This window comes from Tinamus guttatus, unplaced genomic scaffold (assembly GCF_059628265.1).
Source record: "Tinamus guttatus ecotype Peru unplaced genomic scaffold, ASM5962826v1 Tinamus_guttatus_pri_ptg000074l, whole genome shotgun sequence".
Lineage (NCBI taxonomy): Eukaryota > Metazoa > Chordata > Aves > Tinamiformes > Tinamidae > Tinamus > Tinamus guttatus.
The window spans coordinates 226,053-249,328 of NW_028288608.1; the positions used below are offsets into that span (position 1 = coordinate 226,053).

Sequence of the window (23,276 nt, forward strand, 5' to 3'; positions counted from 1 at the left end):
GCAAATAGCCCAGCACAGCTGGCGAGGCCCTCAAGCGCACGCGTGCGAGCAGGGAAGGAAACGGAGAGCCATGCCAGCTTTCCAAAGGGAGAGAACAAATAGCAGGGAGGGAAAAGACATTTTACACATTAGGGAAAAAACGATGCCGTCCTTAAAGCAAACGCTGCCCAGCAAAAGACCCGGGGCTGCATCGCCTTCATGGCGCCGCTGCGATGCAGAACACAGTACAGCAATGTGAGGACCAGGACAGCAGGGCCTGCGCTGCAGCAGCCAATTCCCAGGGCTGCTGCAGCCAATTCCCAGGGCTGCAGCAGAGATCTACGTGCTGGGGCTGTGCAAACTGCTCCTGCAGGCCTCTGGCACTGGGAATCCACCAGTGCCTGCAGGCAAGGCAGAGCGGTGGCCACGGGCAGCATCTTCACAGCCACCTCACCCGCAGGAGGAGGACAAGATCCACACAGGAGTAAATGCTTGAACCTCCCCCAGGTTTCAGTAGAGGATTAAGAGCCTAGACACCTTTACAGGCTCTAGCCTAAGCAACTCGCTGTGCATCATTCAGCGCCAACGGTGAAGGCAGAGCTTCCCTGCATCCCGCTCTCCAGGGATTCGGCAGTGCTGCACGCGCCAGCTGCTGCAGCCACCCTCCTGCAGCTCACGGAGGAGGCAGCAGGCGTGCTGCACACCAGTCACCATTCGAGACCGTGCCAGGAAAAAGTAATAAAAAATAATTAAAAAAACACTTTCCAGGGCTCTCCCAAGGCAAGTTTCACAGCCTCTCCTTCCATGTGCTCATGTCTCTGCGTTCTTGCTGCACTTCCCGCACGAGCCATGCTGGCAGGGACGCCGCTCGGAGCCGGGAGCTTCGCCTGCCTCTCGCGGCAGAGAAGGGGGCAGGGGGAGACGCAGCCTTCGGCTGAATTCCCACCGGCTTTGTGCTATGGAAAGCGGGAGTTGGAGGCAGCCAGCCTTCACAGGGAACCTTTAACCCCTTCCTTAACGTCGGGAACAGCCATTTGCTTGTTCAGCGAGTCCTTTCTAGGAGGAAGAGAAGTGCTGCCTTCCTCTGTGCTCGCACTGCTGGCTCCTTCTACCTGGCCTGCTGCTCCTGAGGCTTCCTGCAGCTTCCAGGAGAGAGAGGGAGAGGGAGGAAAATAAAGCTACAGTCCACCATGGCACATGCCCAGGAGTTGTTACTTTGAGAAATATCACCCCCGCTCTCATTCCAGGCCCTTTAGGTGATGAAGGTGCTGTCCGCACGCTGCCCAGAGGCTTTCAGGGACAGTGCTGAAGTCCCAACGCGGCTCCCCAAAGGCTATTGGAGCCATGGGAGCCACTGCGCTACGCCAGGCCAAGGACGTGATCATCAACCTTGAAAATCCAGAGCAGGTGCCAAAAGAGCACCGTGAAAGGACAGTGCACAGAGTTCCTCCCCCCACTGTTTTCAGAAAAGCGGGTGGTCCCTGTCAGGGGGGACAGTCAATCAGCCCCCCTCTCCCTGCCCCGCTGTAACCCCACGCACCAGAGGAGCTTTGAAAGCCCTTGCTGAGCTGCAGGGGGAAATAAGGCCCTTGGTGGCTTTACAGATTAGGGCACTCTGGAGAGCTCGGGACAGCCTGGGGCTTAAAGTGCCCTTTTCAGCTCATCCTGCACATAGGTTCACTGGAGGCTCCAGGTTTCGGACAGGAACAAGGGAAGGAAAGAACTGGAGATGGAGTGGCTTAAGTGATCTGCGGCCAAGTTATTTCACCTCCAGCAGACCAGCAAGAACCCATGTGAAACCCAGCTACACCAGCCATCCCAGGGCCAGGAACCATGGCCACGGCAGACGCACAACTCGCGCGGTCACTCCAGGGCTCTCCTGGGAACAACAGTGGCACAGACTGCTGTCAAGCGGGAGGTTACAGCTCCAAGCAGAGGCCATGCTCCCTTCGAAAGCTCAGCTCCACATCGCCACCTCCTTCAAAGCAGGGAGGGGAAATCCAGCATTCTCCTCGTTAACTTGGTGATTTAACCCCAACTGCTTGACTTCATATCTGGCTATGGAGGCAGCCAGCCTAGGCATGTCTGTTTTCTAAACCTAGTCCTGCACGAGGCAAACACCACCGCATGCAGATCAAGGTTTCGACTGACAGACATGCTGGAAAGCATCGTCAATGCTGATTCTTCAAGAGCAAGGCCACCAATATGTAAAAACCTTGGGGCAGGAGGGAGCACCACTGCCGTGGCCATCATGCCAGCCTTGTTTAGCCAGGTCATACTTTAGAAAGACCAATTCCACTCAACTTGTTCCTTGATGTGAAAAAAAAAAAGATGAGTGTGGGAAAGCAAGACAACACAACATAAGCATTTGGTACAGGGGAGACACTTAGCTAATATGCAGGAAGGCACTGTAAGAGCAAAATGGTGTATTGTGTATATATATATATATATATATATATATATATATATATATAAAAATGTACATGCACCCTCAAGCCACAGCACAGCAGAAACAGAAGCTCTTAACACCCACCTCCAACCCCAGACTTTAACCAGTAAACCAGGCTTCCCCCCTTCACCTCTTGTTCCCCTTAGATCAAGCCAACGATGGGAAGATGCAGGGGTTTCCCTCCACAGCCTTTCAAGGGGTCTGGAGTAAAAATACAGCTGGCTTCATTCCCCATTAGCAGTTAATTTCCTCAATCGTTTTCACAGAGGGGGAAAGAGAAAAACAGTCACGATCCAAGAGATGAAAGCAACTGAAAATATGTCTCGTAAAACCTGCGCTGCCCTAAGGGAAAACTGCCCCGCAGCTTTCAGAGGGGAATTATCAAAGGCCCTAGTCTGGTGGGGGTTGTTTGTATTTTATAAGACAAATGCTTTAGAGAATATAAGTCCTCAAATAGCTGAGATTCCTTTCCCCGGACAAGACTAGAAAAAGAAACAGCTGATCCCAGTTAGTGCAGCCTGGCGATCCCGCTTGGCCGCACGGACACGGAGGCAGAGCCATCCAGGCACCGCTCGGTCGAGCTCTTCTGCCCAGGCAGGTGCCGCTGCCCCAGGCAAAGGTAACCCCGTGCCAACACGGCCCAGGACAGCGGCGCAGCCCAGGTCACACTTGTCTGTTGTGGAGGGGCTGGGGGAGAAGGCACCGACTCCTTCAGACCGAGGACAGGAGCAGCAGTCCTGCGACTCGTGTTTTGCACAGGGGGTGGCTGGTCACGTCTCGCTTCAAGCCTGGGAGCGCAGCCACAGAACTCCTCACACCCCGCGCTCCCCTTCTCATTAGAAGAGGCTTAACATAAGCTCAAGAACTGTAAGGAGAAGGGGCAAGGACCAAAGCAGCAGCCATTCTGCTGTGCACAGTTAACCCTTGAGGTGACAGCAGCCTGGACACGCAGGTGGCACACAAGCTGCCGGCCACAACTCGTGCCCTCACTTTGCTTTGCGGCTCAGCCAGGTCCCCACAGCCGCTGCTTGGCCGGGGCTTCGCCTCAGGGCACGCCGAGACGCCTCAGGGCGCGCCCTCGGGGGCTCATGCCGGCTGGCGCGCTCGACAGCCAGCACCCGATTGGTGACGACCCACCAAAGCCCCTTCTCTTCAGTGCTGAAGCAGCCGTGGTTTTCTCCAAGGGACAAATTCCCTCTCTCCCCCACATGTGCGAGCACCTTTCTGAACCAAACTGCTGTGTATTTTAGTCCACCAAGCAAATGAAAACAAGCTACTCAAAAAAAAAAAAAAAAAAAAAAAAAAAGCCTCATCACCACAGTGATTCGAGGAGTGGATAGGCATAAGGCAGCAGAAAAACCATGAACAAAGAAAGAATAATTAAACCAAAATAAAAGGAACAAAGGACCTGAGACCTGAAGAGGAATTACTCACTTGGAGCAGCCACCGCCACATTTAAAACATCTCATCTTTCACAAGCCAAGCGGACAAATAGGGAATAAGGAAATCTAGCTCTAGGGCACATGAATATCGCCCCTGGCTGGCTCATCTTGTTACGCACAGGATAACGTGTAGTGCACTGCTCACATGCAGACACCGGCTCCGGAACATGGGCTGGGATTTCCCACCGCCTGGCAGCACAGCACTCTCTGGAGCACACGAAGGGAAGTGCAGAGCAAAGCCCCCAACTCTTGAAACCACCAGCAAGAACAGAGCTGTTCAGCTGCTTAAAGGACTCTTAAAAACCCACCCACCGCTCTGCTGTTCTTGATTATCTGCATCTTTGTTCACCCCATGCAGGGGAAACAGGGCGGGAGTTTTAAGTAGATAATTGGGTTTGCACTTGATTCTGGGCTGAAACTGGAACAGGAATTCTTGTTTTCTGAAGAAGAGAGGCCCAAGGGGTTGCTGTGCAATGAACCTGCTCTGTGGAGGCATGTGAGCTGCAGCATTTGCTCAAGATGTTCTGAGGTTTACAGCAAGAGCACAGCCTGTGTCTCCGAGCAGTGTCCCTCTCCAAAGGGCACCTGCTGCCAGGGCCAAGACCTGAGAATATGTTCCACCAGCTCTAGCCTCGTGCACAAATAAATAAATAAATAAAGCTGCATTAAGATCCAAAGAAACTAGGTTTAGGCATAACAGCGAAGTGATCTAATTAACTCCAGAATCCTACGAAAGAAAAGCTTTGGAAGGAAACCAAGCATCTCAAAAGAGAGGTTAACTTGAAGATTACATTAACAAGTCAGGATCCTGCAGGTAACTAGTTCAAGATCTCAGCACATGGGGGAAGGAACCAGCCCATTCACCCACTCACATGAGGATGGGCATTGTTCCTCCTCCTGCCACATCTAGGTGGGAGAGAAGACGCACAGGTTTCTTCCTGCTGGAACCCATCTACTCCAACCTTAGCACACTACGGAGCAAACTGCTTCTAAAAAACAAAAGGCCTGACGTTTCCCCTGAGCGCAGCGGGAACGGTAGCTTCTGCCTTCAAAGGCCAGTCTCACCTTCTGCTTATACGAGCCCGCCAGGCATGAAAAGGCCCAGGAGGTCACACATCCACCGCTATAATTGCAGGCAGGATCAAACAACTCGAAAGAAAAGCCACAGCTGGGCTGAGTGAATGAGGCCATGTTTAATTGCAAATGGTTTCAGCAGTAAGCAAGCACAAGAACAAAGCTAGAGGAAAACCTCCCTTTTTCTTCCTGGCTCTCGTTCAGGCCATGCACAGAGATGCCTAGGGGAGAATCTGAAATAAAATCCGTCAACTGCATTTTCTTTCATCTTATGCATTTGAGATGGCTACAGAACAACTGTTCCTTCTGCAACCCCAGCGTGCTCGAGCAGACAGCGAAGCCATGGCAGCTCACGCACAAGGGCCCAGGCTTGGAGACCCTTCCCAGCCCCTAGCCCCACCTTCTCCACCTTGTGAGCACAGGCACACGTTTATTTGGCGGGTACCTGTTTAAAGGCCATTTCATCTGCTTTCTTATACCACCCCCTGAATATGAATCGGCCTTTCAAAACAAGATTGCTAGCGCAGAAGAGGAGGAAGAGGGTGACCCAGCTCATGGAGGACTTCCAGGGGCTCCTGCCTGGCTGGCAGTGGAGCTGGGACACAGTGCTTGGAGACCCAAGGACTCCTCCGTGGGGTCACACGCTTACGGCCCCAGCTGTTCCGGATGCCTCTGGAAGGCCAAGCCAGGGCATAGGAACCAGCTCCAGCACACACAGCTGCCCAGAGAGGCAAAACACCTCCTGGGGATCGGTCTGTGCTGTTTTCCAAGTCTTCCAATCAGCATTTTGCAATAGACAGGAACAATCAATGGATTCTCTGAAATCACCTAGCTGACCCCTCAGCGCAGGACAAACTGATACAACCTCTCAGCATGAGGGAAACACAGCTGGGACAAAGCACCAACCCAAGCCCCTCTAGCAACTGGATACCAGACACCAACCGCCCACGGTCACAGCTCCAAAACCGGGGTGTCACGGGGATGTGGCCAGAGAAACAAAAAGGCTGGGAAACCAGCACAGCCTGGGAACCAGAGACTTCTGACCTTGGCAGCAGAGTCTGCTGAGAACAGGGCGGTTGAGTTGTACTTCTGGCTTTAATTACAGCCAAGCATTTGGCTTGTTCTCCTCCAACTGCCCCCCGTGTCCCTTGCAAGCGCAAATCTCGCTTTTTATAGCACATCCGGGATGGACGTTAAAGACACTCAGGAAATGCACTTTCAGCCCCAAACATCCCTTCTCCTAGACCCATTTGCTACATGGGTTGTAATGTGGAGATGAGAAAGCGGATGTTTGTTTTCGTGGCCACTGCTTTCCTGGATTACTTCTATCTGCTTAGGGAAAGGAAATTAAATAAACAGCGGCCAGGCTGGCTGCAGCTAGAAATGAAGCAAGCTGCTTGCGAGGTGAAGAAAGCAAAGCCACATGGAGAAGCCACTGGTAGCTGCAAGTCCCCTCGACTCAGCCAGGCTGCACTTTGCCAAGCAAAGCTCTTCCCAGGGACTGACAGCAGCTCACTGAGCAGTGAGGGCCCCTGGGAGCCTGAATCACATATTTCTTGATTCCTCACAGCAAAACCAATCCAGGCATCTCTTGTGATGTACAGAGGGAGACAAAGCACTCCATCGCTGCCAAACTTGTATTTTGGGTAACCTATGGGCATGAGGCACCATCGCTGCACAGGCGCTGCTCTAGCACATCATGCGAGGCTGCAGCCCCTCGGCAGCCGAGGCGCAGGCAGGGGCTTAGTGCTAGGTCTAGAACTAGATCTCCATGATTTTCGCAGAAGGGATTTGCCTTCCCAAACAGAAGCGCCCTTGTAAGCCCAAAGGCGAGTGTGTTCACAAGGGTCTCAACACCAGCCTTGTTACTGTGCTCAAGTGGGAGTTCCTGCACATGCTTGCAGGCCAGAGGACCCACTCCTGAGGCCAGGCTCCCTGCTAAACCTCCAAGGGCACTGGGGTGTCCCACACCCTGAGCAAGGACAGCTGTTGCACCCCCCTCACAGCAGAAGCAGGACTTGCTGCAGCAGGGGAGGGAACGGGAAGGCCCCCAGGCCTGCACTGCATCCGGTCTGTGCTCTGGACGAAGGCAAGATGTGCCAAGCTAGGAGCTGTCCTAGCCTCTTTGGCCAACTAAGTTGAAGCTAGAATGCCAATCCACTCAACACAAGTTTCAGTGCAAAATGTCATAAGCCAGACCAACATTTAAGTTAACTCCCATTAACTCCACAGGGACAAAACTGCAGCGTGGCACCAGCAACAAGGCTACGCTCATTGACAAATTCATGCATCTTGGGGACGGCAGCTGTTAAGGGCAGCCATACATCACGCTGTGCACCCTGCTTGCACCAATCTGCCTGCAAGTGAGGCACCACGCAGCTAGGAAGAGTAATGACAGTCCAGCTGCAGCAAGTGAGCGACAGCCTCTCCCAGCGACACAGGCAGCCTTAACTCACTGCAGAAGAGCTCTTTGGCAGATGGGAAAGACAATGCATTTATTTAGTGGGTCTTGTTTCTGCATGACCAAATTACACCCGGCTTAGGCCTTTCAAATATAAAGGCAAATGACTGACTGAAATAAAGGTCACTGTTGGAAGACAGAAGCATCTTATTTATTCCAGGGAGGGGGATGATCTTCCAAGTTCATCAAGAACTGCCTGGAGAGGCATGCGAGACGCGCAGAGGACCTGAACTCAGGTCTTCATCGAGCCCTGTGATAATCTCCAAATTATGTGTTAGAGCTTATACAAAGAGTGACAAATCCACACTGAATCTGCCCTATGAGGAAAGGCTGAGGGAGCTGGGCCTGTTCAGCCTGGAGAAGAGAAGGCTGACACCTGGTCAGTGTCTATAAGTACCTCAAGGGAGGCAGTGAGGAGGATGGTGCTGGCCTCTTTTCACTGGTGGCCACAGACAGAACTAGAGGAAATGGCCAGAAACTGAAACACCAAAAGTTCCACAGGAACTTAAGGAAAATTTTTTCACAGTGAGGGTGCCAGAGCACTGGAACAGGCTGCCCAGAGAGGTTGTGGAGTCTCTTTCTCTGCAGATCTTCAAAACCCGCTTGGATGCAGTCCTGTGCCACGTGCTCTAGGTGACCCTGCATGTGCAGGGGGTTGGACTAGATGACCTCTAGAGGTCCCTTTCAAACTTAAGCATTCTGTGATTCTGTGATTACAGGACACTGAAGAAGCAAAAAGTCTCTTGTGCAACTGCTCTCCCAAGATTTGCCAGAAGTCACACCCAGCTGGTTGCTGCTTTTCATGGTCCAGGGAAGCACCTTTCAAGGGATGTGCAGGCAACAGCAGGCACGTTTCTGCTACCCGCACCATGATCAGGCTGCTCAGCATGTGCAAAACAAGGTTTGCTTACGAGGATGAATAACTTACAAGGAATGAGAAATTTAAGCCTGGTATTATGAACTGAGTCGCTGAGACTCATGGGTTGCTTCCCCCATATCCTTCTCCCCACATCACTGCACCTTCCAAGCCTTGTTTTGTTCCCATTGAAATCCTGCAGACAGTAAATATCCATTAGCTTAAAGGCAAAGGAGCAGAGCCTAAATCACCAACTGGAACACCTTCTTTTGTACTAATTATCCACACTTAGGCAGAAAAAAAAAAAACACATACTCACCCAGAGACTGTAGGGAGGGGAGCTGGAGCGCCTGACTGCGTTTTCTCTTGCTGTTTCAGAAAAGATTTAGCTTCTTTTGAGGCTGCATCCACTTCCTTTGTCACTCTACAGAAAGAAAGAAGGAGAAAGGACAAAGCAGAGGGTAAGGAAGAGCAGGATACTCCAGCAAGGAAACCATAGACCACGGGCAGCAGAGTTAGTCTATGAGGCCACAACACCTGCACAAAAATTGCCCCATCAGCTACAGCCTGTGTAGCTTGCATTTTGTTAAGACTTCATTCCAATTACAACCTCCCTAAACACATAGAAGAAAAAAGCAAAAGAGTAGCTAATTAGAGCTGGAAGAGGGGACTTCTTCCCCCCCAAATGAACAGGAACACTCATTCATTCAAGCAAACTGGCTAGAAGCTACTGAATACTCCACCTAGGGCACAAGGGGTAATGCTCATCTCTTAATTGGGCTCTTGATTTCCTCATTTGCTGGTCGGCGAGGCAGCAGCTGAGCTGCCACCCATGACCCGCAGGCCACAGCGTGCGCTGCTGGCAACGTCTGCCATCAGCACCGGAGGAAGGAACACGGCCGGGGCTGGGAACGAAAGAGAAAGCTCCGGCGCTGCCAAACGCAGGAATCTGCTCTCATTCTCCAGCTGCTTTTTGAGGCCCACAGGGCATAAAATACTGAACTGCAAAAAATAATAAATCAATATCGCATCTACAGGAGAGAGTGAATTACAAACAGATGAATGAGGATCTCCAAAAAACCACTCCATTAATAGTTAGAAAATCCCAACTACTTTAGCCCCTCCGTTATACCAACTCCACCAGCTCTAGGGGCTTCCAGAAGCCCTTAGAGCAGCCTGGTTACCAAGCGCACGGCTTCGCTCCCCTGAGAACGAGTCTGTTGGTGTCTCCCGAGCCCTGCTCAGGGCACACGGCCCATGCAGGGCAGCCTCCTTCCCCACGCGCTGAGAGCGCGGCGACCGTCCCCACACACTGCCAGAGAGGGTGGGTGGGCTCCTTCCCGCCCTGCTGCTCATGCTGAGGAGCCAGGAAGGCTTCCAGTAGCGGGGAAGGTGCGAACTGACCCGCCGGGCCTGGCGAGGCCTCGAGGCTGCAAGTCTCGCACACACAGAAGCCACCCGTGTCCCCGGTCAGCAGGGGAGCAGGGCACAGCCGCAGAGGGCACCAGCAAGGAGTGCTCGGGAAGGGGAACGGCTCTTCTGCTGCCTCTCCAAAGGTGGGAAAGGCACAAGAACAGGAGCCAGTGCTTGTGCCGAGCTCCTGCCTCGGTCCAAGGGACGAGAGATTAACCCCATTCCCCCCACCAGTTGTCACCTGCCTTTCAAAGCAGGGGCAGTCACGTGGACAGAGACAAATCCCATGCAACGAAATATTTAGAAGCAGTTGCTGATCAAATTGGAAAGGAGGAGAAAGGAACAGGAAGAGCAATTCATGAGAAAAAGCACATAAAAACAAAGCCTTGCTCCAGGATCATCACAATTTAAAGACATCCTAAACAGCACCTAGCCACAAGCCCTCAAAAACAGTCACGTCATGCCGTAACCATACGCCAACGGTTACTTTACTTCCATGGATTTCCTTAGACAGAATAAACTCAAGTGTCCTTAGGCAGCAGTGAGCCAGAACTTCTGCCAAGCCCCATGAGCAGCAGGTTGTGGGCTGCTTTTAATGGCAGCAGCAGAGCTCAAGCCCGCTCACAGCCGCAGCGCCCTGCGTGAGGCGAGCTGCATCCACAGATCCCACAGGCAGCACGAATTTGGCCCTTGAAGGGCTTGAGGGATTGGGACCCACCTGAGCTGGGCAAGTCCCCAAAGCCCATGGCAGAGGCAGGATCCTCTAGGTGCCCTAGCCCGGCCTGACCAACCATGACCGCCTCCAGGCTCCTCCAACCCGACACAGACCTGACTGAGGTGTTTCCCAAAGGAAGAGGGAGAGGAAAGTGTGCAGTTCAGATGCACACGAAAAACAGCTCAAGACTTGGCCAGCCATCAGCATGGCATAGTTGGGGCAGCACAACAAGGGTCACAGCTCCAACGCGTTCAGAACTGCACAGAGAGCGGACACCGTGTTCAGGAGCCCCCTTGACATCCCGCTCAGGACGGCTCCAGCACAGCCCCTCAGGAAAAGGGGGTTCAGCCCAAGGAAGCTGCTGCCCAGAGGCGCAGAACAGGTCAGGGCCGAGGCTCAGGCTTCAAGGCTTGTTTGCCACTACCTCAGGTACCAGCAGCAATGACAGGGACAGACCCAAACACTCGGTTCACAATTTGCTTTTCCCTTTGGCCTGTCGGCAGCTACTCAAAATATTTTTTTGAAAGTGCTCACTGCAGTGGGCTCAAGCTGCAAAGCTGTGTGCAACCTGTTCCACCAGGACAGCACAGCTGGGGACAGGAATGTGCCAAAAATCTAATTAAAAGTGACCTTTCAGGGCAGCTCCATCACAAGACCCACTGATTGCCTCAAACTGAAACAAAAGCAACTCAGGCTGCTGCTGGGCTGATGCCAGCAGCCATTCCTGCATCCCTCCAACAGGAATGACAAAAGAAGGAATATTAAAAGGCTTTACAAGGTATTAACTCAGGTTTTGCATGTTTCATCCTTCCTCGGATCGCAGGCCAAGAAGGGGGAAAAATGCTCTTGTCTGTGTTATTATAGGAGATGATAACTCTCCATGTAGAAGCCTAAATACCCCTTGCTCTTCATGGGTAGAAGTGGGAGCCATTAATCCAGCTGGAAGAAATCACAGTCATTACTAAGGAAAATTACAAGACCTTTCACTTTTAAATACTTGATAAGCAACCATGTGCCTGACTGTTTACTGGGATGCTATTCACACACTCTAATCCAGGAATAAACACAAAAATAAATATATTGTCAGCACTAAAACAAGCAGTTAGTGTCTCGCCCACTTGCAGACCCTGTAATTCACACACAAAACCACTGTCTCTCAACCCCCCATAAAGGTTTCATTATATTCCTAGGCTATTAAATTAGCTCACAAAATACAGAATCATTTTATTAATATTTTGGACAGTGTTGGTGTCCGGTAGCACAGATGACACCACGGCACGAGGTACCGCGCAGCTGTGAAATAGGAAGGTTCTTCTGTATTTTGAAGCAATTAGAATCAAAACACGCTGTCAACTAGGTCACTAAGTGTCTCTTACACATACGCGTGTCATTCACGTCCATTTACCAACCAGTATTAATGCAAAAGGCCCTACTTTGAAAACTGGGCACTGAATCTAAGACAACCCACATGCCATCACAGAAGCCATTTTCCAGTGCTGAGTTTTAGTGGTGGACCTAATTTGAGAGGAAAAGGCTCATTTTCAGTTGCTGTCTGTTCCCAACACTCCACTTGGCCATGTAAGCTGCTAAAAGGAAGAAGGAATACAGTCTAAAGCAAGCACTGCATCCCCAGAGCCCCAGGTGTCCTGCCAGGGGATTTAACAACAAATTGTTGTCCTTCTTTTCAGTAAGAACAAGCTCAATGCACCAGTTTTTCTCCCGTTTCCTGGTCTGCACCAGGCGCAAGAGGAGGGATGAACCATCACATCTGCTGAAGCCAGAGAGGTGGCCGGGCACAGGGGGCACCAAGGGTCCCGCACAGCCGGGATGTGCCCAGCTCAGGCGAGAGGAGCAAGGGGCTCTGCACGTCCTCACCACAACCCCTGCATGTCCCAACGGCTTGTGCAGGGATGGAGAAGGACGTGCAGCCCTGCAGGCAGAGCAGAAACAGCTGGGGAAGACCCCAAACCTGCTCCATCAAGGAGCTCATGGGGCTTGCTCCTGTTCTTGGCCTGTTGTACCAGAGCCACCTTATGCCTCCCAAGCGCCCAAATGCTTCTAACCTACCCCTGGGTAGCTCTCAAGCACATCCTTTAACCAAGAGGCCTGGTGCCATCAGTTTGAGAAAGCTTATGTTGGTATTTGGGCAGGCTCTTAGAGCCAAGGCAGCAATTAAGGTCCCTAACTGCAGCACCACAAAGTTACTCTCTCTCCTGACCTCCACACTGAGAAAGAGCAAGAGAGGAAGAGCTAGAAAATGCCAGCACTCCTCCCCACTCATGCTCAGGACCATCAGTCCTCACTCGGGAATCCTGCCCCACTTTAAGCCTGACAATTATAAAAATTTCCACCTGATCTCTAATGTTGTTAGCTCTGGGGAATCCCAGAGGGGAAAAAAAAAAGTGAGGCTAATTATCCCTTTTCAATATTCCCATCTGTGTGTAGCCTCATTAAACGGTCCTCCGGCCTTCGGGAAGGATCACTTGAGGAGCAAACACTGCTCAGCAACAGGGTTCATTTAAAAGACACCGAAGCCCTCTGTGGCCAGAGGAATATTCTCTCCAGACCCACTTTGAGATGCTTTTTGGGGGGATCTCTGTGCTCCAGGTGACGTGGTTTGGATGCCTTCGGGATACTGAAGCCACAGAAGCACCTTGCAGAGGAGAACCCAGTGCTTGCACCGCTGGTCTGTGCAGGCCCTGTTGTTTGCTCTTAGTTCCCAACTTCAAGTTAGGATGTTAGTTCCCTGCCTTTCAGGAAATAAACAAACAAGCAAAAATCCTCAAGAAAACAACCAAAGTTTTCTACAACCTGCTCTTCAAACCAGGCAGGAAAAGCCATTCCCTGGGAAACTGAGCCCATCCCTGAAGCAGCACAGGCCGGAGGCAGCTGGAAGAGCTGGTAGTTCTGTGAGCTGCCTGTCTTCAAGGAGCATTCCCTTTACGGAGCTACCATTGGGATTTGCAGCAGGCAGGAGACATCAGACAGGGCTCTCTGAAGCGACCGGTCCACACCTTGGTCATGGGTTTTCACTACCCCATTGATGAGAACCTTTCCCCTCCTTATTTTTGTGTTTCCCTAAGCAACACTTAAACCTGTGGGATCATATTCTCTCACCCAACCCCACTGCCTCAGAGGCCTGATCTGCAGTTTACACTTCAGGCTTGGAAGCTTCCCAGGATTATTTGTACCTTCTAAAAGGTTCACACCACATTACCGAACACACCTCTGAGTGATCTGGGTGGATAGAGGCTGCTGGATGTGCCAGTGGGACAAAACCTAGACTTTTTTTACCCCAACAACAAGTTGCAAGCACAGCAAAAGCAAGACAGTTCTCCACAATACTGTAACTGCTGCATAACAGTGCAATTTTGGTGTTGCTATAGTCATTTTTCCTGCCAGGGAAGGGATACCAGGGGTCCAAGATACATCTACAACCATGAAAGCTGGACAGGAGGGTCACACGGATGCCACTAAACTCTACCCAGCAGAACCATTCCCAGGGGAGAGGGACATGGGACGCAAGGTGTCAATGAGGCAGCAGCGCAGGGAGCAGCTTTGTCTCCCCTCTGGGCTAACACAGAAAGCTCCCGGGTCCCCCAGCTGAGGTTTCCCCATTACAGAAGCTGTGTCTCGAGCATCCCAGCTGAGCTTCCTTGTCTAATCCCACTGACTACCAGCAAAAACACACAGACAAAACCAGCGCACCTTAGTTATTTCTTTAAAAGAACCAAGACACCTTCAGTCAGGCACCTACTCCATCACATCAGGATTTTCCGAACATTGGTAATGCAGGAAAGACAGAACCCAGCAGATGAGAGCCAAACGGCGTGCGCGGCCAGGCCGGCCCTTCCAGCCACGCTGGGCAAGTCGCAGCCCCTCTGGGCTCCCACGTTCTCACCTAAGCAAAACGCTCATCTGCACTGCAATGTACGAAAAAAGAGGGAAAAAACAGGCAGGAGCTGTCCACAAGGCCTTCCCTCTCCTCAAACGCTCTGCGCAGGCTGTAACACGATTCACTGGGCTCAAAACAGCTCTGGCCTGGCAAACCCGGCGAGGTTTGTGGCGCCGTTGCGCACGTTGCGCTTTCCCACACAGAGGCCGGACTGCGTTCCTGTCTGCAGCGGCGACAAGCAGGATCACCCAGCGTTGAGAATCCCACAGGAACCGCGGAGGCATCGGCAGGGAGACACGCAGGGAAAAGGCTATGAAACCCCCCCGCGACACCTCCACATCCTCACATGCCTTTGAGAGGGGTCATTTTCACTTAGTGGCATCAAAAAAAAAAAAAAAAAAAGAGAGAAAAAGGAAGAATTCCCCAACCCCAACTTCACAGCTGTTTTTGAAACGGGAAAAAGCCAAGATAAACTGTGGCTAGCCGTAAGAACAGGAACATGGAGGCTGCTGCCTGCAGCCCTTTGTGCCAAGATCAGCACTTCAGGGCTCACGTGCAGGAAAGGAAACAGTCACAATGTGACACTTGGGCTTCCTACCACTCACATCGAGCGTCTGGACGCTCTAGAGGTGAGGCTCCGACTGGGCCAGCAGCCGCCAAGCTCCAAAAGTCCTGCCAGGCCCCTCAGAGCCCACGGATCTTGTTAAGGCAAGGACAGGGGCAATCCTCACCCTCCAGCGAGGCAGCACGGGCAGTCACTGGGAAACCTGCAAGCAGCTACGCGCCCTTCCCTGGCGCACCTTGGCCAGGGAGGAGCACAGGAAAAGCCCTGGGAGCCTAAAGCATCCCTCATCAGGCAGGGAATGGGGACAAGAGCCCTCCAAACGACTAGGCCATGGAGCAGCTTTCCCAGGGGAGCCTACTAGGGTTTATTTTTCTTACACTTCCTAGAGCTTCCTTGCCAACATAGCCAAAACCGTTGTAAAAAGCAGGACAAAACAGGAAGATGGACTTCCTCCTCCAAGGCAGCTGGTTCAGTTTGCCCTGCCATGCCCCATCTGCAGCACCCACACACGTTGCCCAGGAGGAGGTGACTGTCGACTCGCCGGGAGACGAGTCCGGACGCTGCAAACGGAGCCTTCGGGAGCCACCTCCTCACCCCAGCAGCTGAGCAACGCAGCAAAGGCTTCTTGCTAGAGGCACACGCGGGACGCGTCGCTCGCGCCCCAGCCTTGCGCGACGCGGCAGCCCGCAGCACCGATGAGGGACGTGCTCCCGGGCCACTGCTGGTTCCCTCGAGAGCACCCAGCCATCCCTCGGTGTTGCCCATTGCCCAGGGCGCGAGGGTGCAGGCTCGCACGCAGCAGGGCTCGCTGCCAATCCCCCCGCTCCTGGGCATGCAGAGGGCTAACGGCCTCGCACGCTCTCACGACACATATCAGCCCAACGCATCCGAGCCGCACTGAGCACACAGAACAAGGAGGCAGATGGACAGCTAGACATCCTTAAAAGTGCCCTCCAAGTCCGTCTGAAATCCTAGCAGTCGGGGCAGTAAATTCCCTCCTCTCCCCTCCCTTCCCCCAACATACATTAACTCGGGATGATCCCCAGCAGTCTCCTCACTCCTGCCAATTCTTGCCCAAAGCTATTGCTCCAACAGACACCTTAATTTTTGCAGAATAACTTTAAAAATAATTTTTTTTTTTAAAAAAAAACCCTTGATAACCAGAAGAAACAAACAAAAAAAAAGCCTGCAAAACAGCACTGTACCATTGCAAAGAACTAAACGACCACTCCGCTGTGCTGCAGCACAGGTCAGCACTTCTCGGAGAGCCGCGTCAAGCTGGTTGAGGACTTTAAGGATTTATCCTCCCGCAGCGAGACTGCGGCCTTCACCAGGAAGGGGAAGAGCCCGGAGCAAGGCCCAGGAGCCCGGCTAACGCTACCAGCCTGGCTCGGGTCTCACCCTGTGCTCAAGGCAGCCAGGCCCAAGTCGCAGGATCTCAAGGACCATATGGAACACCACAACAAATGAAAGCCTTGGACACAGGCGTAGCGCTACCTGCAGCATTCCCAACACCAGCGGTGACAGTAAGTGACACTAAGTCATCAAACAGTTATAAAGGACTAGGGAGGAGTATTAGTATAGTGTTTTTTTTTTTTTTTTTCTCATATATATATATATATATATATATATACACATACACACACACACACATACACACACACATTCCTGAACTCCAGAACCACAGACTGGGAAAACTGAGATGGAGCCCACATCCCAAGAGCCCCCACATGTTTTCCCCCTCGCCCCCCCAACCATGAATTTGCCCAATCCCTTCTAAGAAACTGCATAAACTTCTAAGTATCCATTATATCCAGCAACAAGTTCTGCATTCAACAGGACATCATGCACGTCCACCTTGCTTGGCACCAGCCTTTCCTAGCTTTGTGACACAGAGTTGCACAAAGGCAGCTGGGATCCCTCGGTCCCCCAGGCAGCGGATGCGGGAACGCAGGGAAGCAGCACCTGCCTTCAGTCCACCTGGGTCTCACACTCCCAGGCAGGAGTAACAGCACTCAAATCCAAGAAAGGATTTTCCCCTTTTACATCTCTGAAGCCTTCAAGGACTTCAAACACTCTCATCAGAGACTCCTGCTCCTTTGTACACACCCAGGCACTATCATGCTTTTGTAAAACCTGCTTAAAAGCAGCCTAAAAAGCAAACAATACTTATGGAACTGGGTCAGCATCTGCCCCTTGGAGCAAGAAAAATCCCACTGTAAATCAGGTGATTTTCATGGCTGTAGATTTAATCCAAGAGCTCTCCCAGCAAGAACACTGTGCCAGGCTCAGCTTCCCACAGCATGGAGTTTCAAAGCAGCAGCAAGCTTTAATCAGGCAAATGCTGAGAAATGCTTTCGGAAGCAGCCCGAATCAATCAGCAAACAGGCACACAAGCAGCAGATAAGATTACCGAGCCCAGTTTGGAAGACGAGCTTCAGTCAGTTTTGTACAAATCTCACCCATCTGCTCAGCTTCAACAAGTAACTGAAGTGCCACCAGAGAAGCATTTACACATTATGCAGAGTCCACAGTAAAGACACAGCTCTCTGGCTGCAAATCCCTCTGGTTCAAAGCCCCAGGATCTGCCATTCCCAACAGAGCAACTAGATCAATGCCGACTGCTGCTTGGCTGAGAGGAGGACCTGCAGCTTGCAAGAAAGTACAGGCTGCGTTTTCGCACTTACTTCTCTGTGCATCTAGCCACACGGAGAGAACTTGCACTGAAGAGATGATCTGGAAACCTAGCCAATCTTTGGGAAGCATCTCTGCATGGATCCAGGCCCAGCAAGCCGCCAGGAGCCACGGGTGCAGCTTTCTCGACATTTGCAGCCACAAGCTCAGCCACAGGCACACCTATCAGGCAGGCAGGAGATCTGAACAGGAACGTGCTGCGAGCATGCAAGCACAGGAAAAGCCTTGGGAAAAAGGCTCAAGGATTAATGCAAAAAAACCTGAATCCCATAGTTCTTCCAGGGGGCAGTAGCAAATGCTTGCAGGAGGTTAGCTCATTGCAAGGAGCACGTTACCTACCAGAGGCAAGGCCTGGAAAGAAAGGGAGCACAGTGCAGAGGTCTGAGCTCATTGCCCAGCCTGGCTGAAGTCTTTCTGGGTCTCGGATTGGCACTGCTGGAGAGGACAGCCCTCCGAGAAAGCAAAGGGGAGCGTGACAGGGATGTTCTCATGGAGCACAGCAAGCAGCTCCCCAGTGACAGAGGGGGAGTCGGGGCCTGCTGTGGCATCGCCTGGCTCGGCCGCTTCGCTCACGCACCCTGGGAAGGAGCCACTGAAGCGGCACCCTGGCTCTGCAGCAAAGCATCCCCGTCCAGACTGCAAGCAAGGGCCCAGAGCCTGGGCTTTGAACAGCAATAACGGATCGCACGTGCACATAAAAATGCTTTTGGTTGTGTCCCCTTGACTTGGGATTTATAACATAAGGACAAAGTGTCTCAAACACAGGCCTGTGTTCCCAAGCTAGCACCTACCCCATACAGCTATCATTCCTCTCGATGTTGTTTTACACCCTTCTAAGTCAAATGAAGGCACACAAAATACACTCCAAATTAAAATCTATCCCTTCTAGCATTCAATGACCTGACTTGGTTCTTCCCTTACAAGCTATTACACTGACTGTGATACCAGAAGGGCTGTACCAGGCGCATTCACACCAGCTGTGTTTGGCACGATGCAGGATGGGCACAAGACCAGTTTTCACTGCAGGAACATAAGAAGCCTTTTGATGCATTAAGCACAGCAGCAGTTTAAAGAAAGCCAAGGTCAAAGAAGCAGAGCTGCCCAGCAGAAAACAAGTGTTGTGATACAGCAATTACATTTTGCAGCAGATAAGATAATAAGAGTTAGAAAGCCTGGTACCGGGGATGTGATGCCCTATTAGTGCAACCCCACATGCTGCACAGTGTAAGTTCATAAAACAGGGTGCTGCAGAGTGGTTTAAATTTTCCCTGGCACTGAGAAATGACTCTGACCTTCCATTTAGATTGCAAACTGCCTCCACAAATTGCTCTCCCTGACCATCATTACAGCCATTTGGGTGACACTCACCCGCTGCTCCTAATCTACTTAACACATGGGAGGAATGAAAAGCAGACAGAGCACAACTGGAAAACAGAAAATCGTTACCAAGATTATTTCTAGTTGCAGGATTCTACAGTTTTGGCTTTACAAGGCAATACTAAATCATTTATTTTACAGAATTAAAGCATACTAAGTGTAGTTATTTGGTAAACAGTCACTTGTAATGCTGAACTTACTGCACTGCTAGCCCAGAACTTTAACAGACCAGGCAGAACAGGCAGCATCAAGAGCTACAGTAACACACACGGGACTTTACAGGTTAATAAGGAATATCTTTAACTATTCTAGTATCATCTTATAGATGGTGATTTCCATCAAGAGGCTTCTACTCCTTAAGTCATGTAAGAGAGATTAGACCGTCTTTTTAGAGGGAAAAAGATAAATATATTCTGCGACAAGATATCAGGACTAAATGACCTTCTGTGAAGAGTTCCAATGAGCAGACTGTGGAAATTTGTGCCCTGAATCCATCCGTGCTTAAATACTGATCTAAATTCTTCTCAAGCTTTCAAAAAAGAAGCACTCCCCAAAGTAGCCTCGAAGCATTTAGAAAGCAGAGCAGCACAGCTCTCATTGCAGTTCTTTGAGCCCAGCTATGCACACAAAACTGAAGTGTGTTGTCCTTTGTAACCAACAATTTGCCAGCTGGTTCCCCAGGCAAGGAAGTCAGCATTTGGTATTCAGAGCACTTGTCAATCTATGGGTCATGCAAAGACAAATTCCTGCTATTCCACAGCAAAAACAGCCCTCTGGCTCTCACCTGCTATTGTTAAAGAAATGCATCAATAGCTATAAGCAGTGACAACCCCTTATAGTCTATGGGTAACTAACGGTGTAACATGCTTTGATATGCAGGGTGCAGCAAATGCCTCCAAAGCTGTAGCTTTGACTGGGCTTGTTAGTCAAAGAAAGCAAGGGGCAAAAACCAGAAGGATCTTTCTATTATCAGAGCACTGGAGACACAGACATAATTCTGCTGCCAGCAGGAGAAAGCTCTTCAGATCTTGCTGCAGACTTTGTTGCTGAATCAGTGACCTGTTGATACAAGTGTTGCTGAAAGAAAAAAGGCCTTGGTGGTTTGCAGGTTTCCAACATTATTGTTGCCATTCGGGCTCCAGGTTTTGACCTATTTGATTAAACACAAGTAGAAACTGATAATCGATTTTCTTGTGGTTCCCCAAGGCAGAGGGACAGCACTGGGAAGCACCAAGGACACCAGAAAAGCAGCCAGTGCAGAAGAGCCTGCCTTTAATTTGGAAGCTACTTAATACAACTATTAAAAAAAAAAAAAAAAAAAAAAACTTATAGATTAGATGGTGATGTTGAAAGCATAAACTCAATACGTTCGCTTAGGTGAACATACTTCAGGGCTCCTCAAGGCAAAACATGTTTTTGGCAGGACAGAAAAAGATCCCTCCACTTCGCCAACATAAGCAGAAGCAAGACTTGGAGAAAAAAAAAAAAAAAAAACACTCATCTGTTGCCACTGTGCAAAATCTAGTCATAGCTGTAATACTCAAACCTCAGTCCAGCTGTGGCCTGTGTTGTAACATAATTCCTCACTTAAACTGTAACAAGCTGGGGCTTCTTTTCACAGGAGAGCAAAAAACACCAGTTTTCACTAGGTTCTGAAAGGGTTTTAACAAGCCTTGTTTTAAAGCGAACAGACTAAACAGTTCCTTCCACAAGCAGGAGACTTGTGTTCTGAAATGAGCCTGCAAGGCAAGTTAATCTGTAAATCAAGCCCCTCCTTTAAATCATACACTTCTGCAGACATGCTAGGACATGGGACTTACTTGTGACAACACACAGATGGACAAGTGCAGGCTTCAAAAAAGATTGCGTACTGACTTCACACTCCTCCTCAAAGCTCAAGAAATGCAGTTCTGCTACACACCAGCTGATGGAGATGGCAGAACCCAACAGGGCTTTGGCAGAGCTGCAATTCTGTTACTTCATCTCTTCCTACTGATACGTCATCACATTTGAACCACTTTCATCCCGGGCCTTGGGCAAAAGAAGGGACCTCTGCTCAGCAGCTGGACTGTTTCAGGAATCAAGGTTTCTGCCTGTAATTCTGCTACAGGCCTTTATCTGCCCATCAGAAAGGCTTCATTTTTCCTTCATAGGAAGCACGCACCATGGAAATACTGGGAAAAGAAAGCTGCAGTGGGGCAGCTCTTTGCCATTTCCTCAGGGATTGGAGTGTATTCCTACAGTTCAGACGGTGTCAGGAAATGACAAATCTGAAGAAAACCGAGTCACAGCAGCAGCTTCTCAAGCAGCTCAGGCAGCAACGCTGCCATTAAAAGCAGAAGCAACAGAAACCCTCTTCACAGCACATGAATTATTGCTGAGAGCTGCTGCCCTCTGGTGTCAGACAAAATATGGCCAGAACCTGGTTTTGTTACCAGCTCCGCCTGGGGAAAGGCACCCCTCAAAACCACCACAAGGTCACAGTGCAGCCAGGCAGCAAGGGGGTTCGCCCAGACCCCTCAGGAGAGGTCCTGCAGGCTGACGGCATCCCTACCCCTCTTGGGGGGCATCCCAAGAGGCATCCCATATGCCAAACTCAGCCTAAAGGATGATTTTACCTGGCCTAACTTCACTGCAGTTGTCTTAGAAGGAAAAGGGATTAGCAATCAGTCCAGTTTGCCAAACCGCTTGCTGTTGTTCTTTAAATCATTGTATTGGGCTGTGTACACTGCCAGGGCAGGCAGATATTTTGCCCCTACCACGGCACCTAAATCAGACTGAAGGACCAAAACACATCCCTGCCATACCTGTGGGGTCACACATGGTTCTCATCTCTACCTCCACAGGAGCAGCATGGCAGGGAAGCTTCTGCCAAATACTTTGTACACTACCCAATCTGGAAAGTGCAAGGGACAACTGAGCTGATGCACCCTGCTCCACTATAGGTGCCCAGTGCCCTTTATTTCTCCCCACGCACCCCAACTTGGCTTGGGATTAAGTGGGAGGCAGTGGGTCTGCCAACTCACCTGACTTCTTCACCCGCAAAGTCGAACACTTTGGTGATCGTCAGTTTTCCTGCGTCTTTTGGCTTCTCAGGCTCTTTCGATTTCTCCTGAAACTTGCTCGCACTCTTTTCTTCCACCTGTGAAATATATGAAGGAAAAGCAAAAAGAGAAACACAGCCCTGCTGCTAAGGAAATTCTCTGCTTTAGCTTCAGCCTCTCACTGGAGGCCAGAGACCAGAACAGACCCAGGGCAGGAAGTAAAATGATAATTAAACACAGGAATGAGTATAACAGAAAAGTTGTGTTTCAAAATCCAAGCAAGCTAAAGCCTAGACACTGCCCACCCCAAAGTAATTCCAATCATACAGTAAACCCACTAGCACTAGTTACCCAGAAATATACTTAATTTTGATCAAGAATGCAGGAGAAACAACCCATAAGGAACAAGAGTAAGGCTCACTCTCCCAGAAAACCTTGAGGAGGTTAACCTACACCAACAACGCCTCTATACTTAATCAGCAAGAGCTACCGCTTTTAATGGCGTGCATTATAAAAAGGACCCTTACACAATCAAGGCAACAGCTTCAATTTTGGCTTCTAACCAACTGCACGTTACACAGCTCTTAAAGACAATTTAAGAAGTTCAACAACAACAAAAAAGAGTAGAGGAACATCATCTGTCCAGAAACTGGCTTTGACTACAGAGGAACTTTCAAACTTCATTCATGATTTCAGCAATTTTTCCAATTAAGACAGCATTACTCAGAGAAGATTTTTCTCCCTCCTCCTCTCATCTTACATAGAACTGCCCCAGCTGTTCAGCCAGTAACAACTCCAAGAGGAAAGTAGATATGAGAGCTCATCTGAAAAGGACTCTTCCTCAAAAAGTTACAAGCAAAGTAATTACAAAGCCACAGGTGCCCTGTGACTTTAAGCACAGTAGCAAAAATAAACCTCATACAGTGTTGATGAGGACTTTGTGTTCAACACATCTCGCTGCTTCAAGTCACAGTCTCCCTTTGGAGCTCACAAGGGAAGGCACCACCTTGCCATGTAGCCTCGGGCCCACAAGCGCAACCCGGCCAGGACCTCATCAGGCTGCTCATGTTTTTCCATGGAAACTCCATGACCAGGAAGGGAGGACGGCCACAGCACAGCCCTAGACCCTACGAGCAACCCCAAAAGCAGCACTAGCACAACACAGACCCTGCCTGCTCCCACAGAAAGCAGCTGCTGCCAACCTGCCCCGCCAGGCTCCATGCTAGGGGTGAGGATGAGGACGGAACAGAGCTTTCCTACTGCTCTGACCAGTAGCTGTTCCCAGCTGCACTGACAATTTCCGCCTTTGCGC

General features: G+C 50.6%; 1 protein-coding gene across 2 annotated transcripts in view; it reads right to left on the minus strand.

The window, feature by feature from the left end:
* Positions 1 to 23,276, minus strand: part of CFDP1 (chromatin remodeling protein CFDP1) — a 52,126-nt gene that overhangs the window by 28,102 nt on the left and 748 nt on the right. For both annotated transcript variants that reach the window (XM_088519816.1, XM_088519815.1), the window contains exons 4-5: positions 21,947 to 22,062; positions 8,581 to 8,685 (exon numbers count right to left, since the gene is read on the minus strand). In XM_088519816.1, the coding sequence (XP_088375942.1) occupies positions 8,581 to 8,685; positions 21,947 to 22,062 (221 nt within the window). The remainder of the gene's footprint in view (positions 1 to 8,580; positions 8,686 to 21,946; positions 22,063 to 23,276) is intronic.